The 6,000-nt window shown below is 44.5% G+C and overlaps 1 protein-coding gene across 1 annotated transcript in view; it reads left to right on the forward strand.

The window, feature by feature from the left end:
* Window positions 1-5,673, forward strand: part of Gsr (glutathione-disulfide reductase) — a 41,832-nt gene extending 36,159 nt beyond the window's left edge. Inside the window, exons 10-13 of the mRNA XM_052162217.1 lie at window positions 437-548; window positions 1,242-1,373; window positions 2,422-2,555; window positions 4,604-5,673. Of these exons, the coding sequence (XP_052018177.1) occupies window positions 437-548; window positions 1,242-1,373; window positions 2,422-2,555; window positions 4,604-4,753 (528 nt within the window). The 3' untranslated portion in view covers window positions 4,754-5,673. The remainder of the gene's footprint in view (window positions 1-436; window positions 549-1,241; window positions 1,374-2,421; window positions 2,556-4,603) is intronic.
* The last annotated feature ends 327 nt before the right edge of the window (window positions 5,674-6,000 follow it).

The raw sequence follows: 6,000 nt of genomic DNA on the forward strand, positions 1-6,000 counted from the left end.
TTGTCCTTATGTGTTGAATCTGTGTGTGTGTTCATGTGTATATATGTATGTAGCGGCCAGAGGCTGACATCGGTGTCTTCCTCGGTTGCTCTGTGCCTCACTGTCTGAGAGAAAGTGTCTCTTTCTGAATTGTCGAGCTTGCCGTGGTCAGCAGGCTCAGGGATGACCGCCTTGTCCCCGCCTCCCCAGCTCTCATTACTGCTACGCCTGGCTCGTCCAGGTACGGCGGGGATTGAACTCGGGTCTTCTTGCTTGCCTAGCGAGCTCTTCACCTACAGACCTGGCTTCACCTTTCAATTTGTTATCCTCCTGCCTCTACTTCCCACGTTCTGGGGTTGCAGGCATGCACTGATGTTGGGGATGCACCCTAAGGCTGCAGCATGCCGGACAAGCATTCTGCTCCCCAGCTCATAATAATGTCCCTCTGTGGTTTCAGGGCATTCAGACTGATGAAAGAGGCCACATCCTAGTCGACGAATTCCAGAATACCAACGTCAAAGGCGTCTATGCTGTAGGCGACGTCTGTGGGAAAGCGCTTCTCACCCCAGGTAATGCTGCTTCCTTCCTCGGGAAGAGAGGCCTGTGCGTTAGCTAAAGCCACCCAGCTTTTCACAGTCACAGTCACGTCAGAACTGTCTTTGCTGCTGCTTCTCATTGCTGTCACAAGACACTGAAAAGGGCAGCTTAAGGAAGGAAGGAAGGAAGGAAGGAAGGAAGGAAGGAAGGAAGGAAGGAAGGAAGGAAGGGGTTTATCTTGGCTCTGGGGTGGAGAGACTGCGGAGTTCAGAGTCAGAATAAAAACAGATCGGCCAGCGCATGGCCAGCCAGGCCACTGGGGCAGAGACACAAACACGGGATTGAGCCAGGTTGACTTTTTTTAATATTTCCCCCAACACATAAGCAAGCTTTTTAGCTTTAAAAAAAAAATGTGCCAAACTGGTTTGTTCTATAAATATCTGGCCGGGAAGCTAATGTCCTCATTCAACAGATTACCTTCGAGGTGATTAGGAATCTAAGGCTATGCTCCTTTTCCTCATAAGAGAATACAGCATTTGTTAAGCCAGTACTTTTAAATTGCTCATGATGGTAACACTAGATCTTCATTATGTTAAAGTAGACATGACAATGACATTGATGTAGAGTTCAGTCAGAGGTGCGCCAGACCAGTAAAGGGCTGTTGGGACAGCGCTGCTATGTTAAAACAAACAATAAAACACACACCGGCTTTTATGTCATTGCAGTCGCAATCGCTGCTGGCCGGAAACTTGCCCACAGACTTTTCGAATGCAAACAAGATTCCAAGTTAGACTACGACAACATCCCTACCGTGGTGTTCAGCCACCCCCCTATCGGGACCGTGGGGCTCACTGAAGGTAGGTATTTGAAAATGAAGGTTAATTTGTGGTCTCCTCTCTAAACTATATCTGCCCAAATAACTGTCTCCCGAGTTACACGGACCCTTTGTTTAGTCTGCAATCTTAGTTCTTAAGCCAGGAGTACTAGGAGCGAAGATTTCTACGGCCCGTGTGGCTCTGTGGCCCTCTACCCCTGCCCCGCTTTATACTTGAATAACTTTAGAAGTTGCCAAAAGAATACAAAGGACTCCCCTGTGTCATTATTTTTTCCACATCATTTTTTTAGCCTATACATACACTATACATCTTGTATTTTAAAAAAAAAAAAATTATTTTTTGCCGGGCAGTGGTGGCACACACTTTTAATCCCAGTACATGGGAGGCAGAGGCAGGTGGATTTCTGAGTTCGAGGTCAGCCTGGTCTACAGAGTGAGTTCCAGGACAGCCAGGGCTATACAGAGAAACGTGTCTCAAAAAGCAAAAATACATATATACATATATACAAATATTTGTATATTATGTATATATGACTATAATGTAGCTGTCTTTAGACACACCAGAAGACGGCATCAGATCCGTCAGCCACCATGTAGTTGCTGGGATTTGAACTCGCGACCTCTGGAAGAGCAGTCAGTGCTCCTTACCGCTGAGCCATCTCTCGCCACATCTTTTTTTTTTTTTTTTTCAAGAACACAGGTCTTCACTTACGTAATTGTTTTAAGATGAGAAAAATGTCAGTTAATAAAGTATTGTTTAAACTTTTGATTTTGGGTAGTTTTTGCCAGCCATTTCAAATATTCATTTGTACATATACACACACACACACACACACAGAGTCCAGAATTCAGTCTAGCATAATTTACTACAGGCAGCTTGGTCTCACTTCGTCAGAGACACCATTCCTCTGTGTCTGTCATGACACGGACGCTTATTTTGTAGAATGTCCTTTACTTCAATGTGGTTGGATGCTTCCTGTTGGTTTGATTCAGGTCTGTTTCTGGCTATTACCCTCTCGTAGCGCTCTGAGATAGCTCTTGATGGATATCTCTTTTCACACGCATTATAGACGAAGCCGTTCACAAGTATGGGAAAGACAATGTGAAAATCTACTCGACCGCCTTTACCCCGATGTATCACGCCGTGACCACGAGGAAGACGAAATGCGTCATGAAGATGGTTTGTGCCAACAAAGAGGAAAAGGTACCGGGGAAATGGGGTCTCTTCATGTTTGAAAAGAGATTCTGTCCCTTTTTAAAAGTGAGGTTTCAGTCTCGGCATTGCAGACGTAGTTACTATTTTAAAGATAATGAGGACTGACTGTCCACGGGTCCAAAAGAGACTGGAGCTCGGAAATACCGGAAAAGGAAACCTGGGAAGGTGACCCTGTGGCAAGCACCCACCTCAGACAGGTGGTTCCCAGCCACCTGCCACTGTAGTTCTAAGGGGATCTGGAACCTTCTGGCCTTTTAGGGCCACCTGCACACATACACAGAGTTACAGAGACGCAGACAAACGCATAAATAAGTGGCAAAATAAATCCTTTAAAAACGTAATGGGAAATGTGTTTCAAATATAAGACAAAGCTTAAAGTAATTAAACAATAAGTAAAAATGTAGTCAATCTTTTTTTTTTTTTGAAAGTTACTGACTCTTGGTTTAACTTTCTGAGGTTCTGCCAAACAGGTTTTGGTGTTTGGAAGGATTTTCTGTCTCCCCAGCTACTTTCCCCCACATCTTCCCCAGTGTCTTTTTCAATGTAGCCATGTCAGTGGGTGTCATGTGATCTCTTAGAGTTTTGAGCAGTATTTGAATGGGTTTTATTGTATAACTTAAAAATTAGGTTTAGTTTGGATTCTCGAGCTAATTAAGCAATTTCTTCTAGTTGAATTAAATCTTAAGGAGGAATGTTGGTTGTGTAAAAGATATGGCGATATGGCTTATGTGAAGTATTTCCTTTTGTTTGGATTTTTGAAATCAGCTCTTACCACATAGCCTGGTCTATCTCAATCTTTGTGCCTCAGTCTCCCCGGTTGTAAGGTCCATACCACATGCCGACAATACCTAGCTGTGACATTGTCTTGTGAGATGATCCAACGGTAGAGGTGCTTGAAGACCTGATGACCTAACGCTGAGCTGATTTCATAGGTTGGCAGCGAGAACTGACTCCCAGTTTTTCCTTGACCTTTACTGATATAGAAAATAGCCGGCCTGCCTGACGACTCCCTCCCCTGAACCTGTTCGTGCTGTCTCTACCCCCTCCCCCCCAGCACACACAGTGAAATAAATGAACATGGTTCAGCGGTTAAGAGCACTGACTGCTCTTCCAGAGGTCCTGAGTTCAATTCCCAGCAGCCACATGGTGGCTCCCAACCATCTGTAATGGCATCCAATGCCCTCTTCTGGTGTGTCTGAAAACAACTACAAGTGTACTCATATACATAAAATAAATAAATCTTAAAAAAAAAAAAAAAAAAAGACAGCAACAGTGTGGTTCAAATACATAAAATAAATCTTTAAAAAAATATATTTTGAAAATGTAGCTATAGTAATCGTTTTTAATTTCAGTTCTTAATAATTACAAGTTTCATATCTGATTTGATGAGCTTCATGCCCCAAGACATAGTCTATGGTTTTTAGTTCAGCAATAAAACGCAGCCTGCTGACCGGATCCATCCTCCATGGCCTGCAGTTGCCACACCAGAATGAGCAGGGCCCTGCCCTTCTCTTCACATTCTGCCACGGTCTCACTTTGTCAGTGTGGGCTCCCAGGGTCTTTTATAACTAAAATTCAGGAGTTCTTGTTCTTGCCACAGATAGCAGAGGTTGAATTATTATCCTTGTGTAGTCTCAAAAATATAAATAACATTGTGACTTAGCAGAACGACTGACGTTCAGCGAACAGGGGACAGAATCAGCTGGGCCGGGAAGACATGAGTCTGTAGCTATCTGGCTTAGCTCTTAGGAAAGAAGAAAGCCAGGCATGGTGGTGTAGCTCATGATCTCAGCACTGAGGAGGCTGAGGCAGGAGGATCAGAAGTTTGAGGCCAGCCTAGACTTATACAGCAAGACCCAGAGACATCGTGTTTGAAGAGAAATGCCAGGGACAGGAAGAAAGCAAGCGTAAGAAAGGCGCGGCGTGCACTGGAAGGAACCACTGTCGCAGGGCTGCAGAGGACACTGTAGCCCAGGCTTACTAACAGTGACGTTGGATATAAAGACCTGACATCTGTCATCTCCGTTGTCTCACAGGTGGTTGGCATCCACATGCAGGGGATCGGGTGTGACGAGATGCTGCAGGGCTTCGCTGTCGCAGTGAAGATGGGGGCCACCAAGGCTGACTTCGACAACACCGTCGCCATTCATCCAACCTCTTCAGAAGAGCTGGTCACCCTGCGCTGAGACCCCGGGCACCCGTGTGGCTAGCGGTCCGACCAGCGGGCCTCTGGGAGGAACCAATCAAGTTTACGTCCTGCTCCAGCTTGATAGATTTCTGTATTTTGATCAGGAACTTCTGGTGGTGTAAATTTCCAGTTTAACAAAAAAAGAACTTATGTATCTAATCATAAGGTTGTTTTGTTAATCTGGGGTCGGTTTTCATTTGATAATATTTACAATAATTAATATTTTGATTTTTTTTTTAATTAACAGCCTTGTGTTGTGATTTCTTGCTTTGGCCCCATTCCAAGTTTAAATGTATGTGACATAGACTGAAGTTAGTGCACCTGACAGATGAAAATGGCTGCCTGACCTTTTCTTTTCTTTTCATTCTTTTTCTATGCATCCTGGGGTGGCCTCAAACAACTCGGACTCCTCCAGCTCTAGCCTCATGAGTGCTGGGATTCTAGGCATGCATGGCCTCTCCTGGCCTAGCTTGTGAGTGTTGTAGGATGGTGAGTCTCCATCTATAAATATGCTAGTCTACAGAAGATACGTGCGGTATTTCTGTTCTGTATTGGAAAGCTGCCCCGAGGATGTTACCTCTCTGTTCTTGTTTTCTTCTTTGCTCTGTTTTAAGTGATTTAAAAATGGCTTGTGTTATTTTCATGAAATGAAGTGCATTGAAGTCAGATTTGAGGCTGGCTAGGTAAATGAGAGCTATCCTGGAGAAGCCACTGCGCATGCGGAGGGGAGGCTGAGGCTCCCAGAGCCACTGCGCATGCGTGAGGGGAGGCTGCGGCTCCCGGAGCCTGCCCTTCTGAGTATTCCTGGTTCACTCGGTCATTTCAATATCTCTTGTGTTTTTGTTACTTTTTTATGAAAAACAATTCCAAAAATTGGAAATTCACTGCATTGTCTTATAAAATTTGTTATGAACTGTACTGCTATCAGTGTATTTTCTAAGATTCTTCACACCGGGAGAACAGACATCAACATCTGTTGGTGAAGAAGTCTCTTTAAAACAAGGGCCAGAGGGACTGGAGGGAAGGAACTGTTCAGGGATTCTTGTTCTTGTAAAGGACTGAGTTCAGTTCCTGACTCCCTCATCAGGCCTTTGTGGGCACGCCACATGTGGTGTACAAACACACTGGCAAAAACACTTCTAGCACATTAAACAAATGAAATTCTTTTTAAAAAAGAAAAGCTGTGAAGTACCAGGGATATGAAAGACAGTCTCAATGAATAGATGGATGTGGAGGGGTAGCCTG

This window comes from Apodemus sylvaticus, chromosome 18 (assembly GCF_947179515.1).
Source record: "Apodemus sylvaticus chromosome 18, mApoSyl1.1, whole genome shotgun sequence".
Lineage (NCBI taxonomy): Eukaryota > Metazoa > Chordata > Mammalia > Rodentia > Muridae > Apodemus > Apodemus sylvaticus.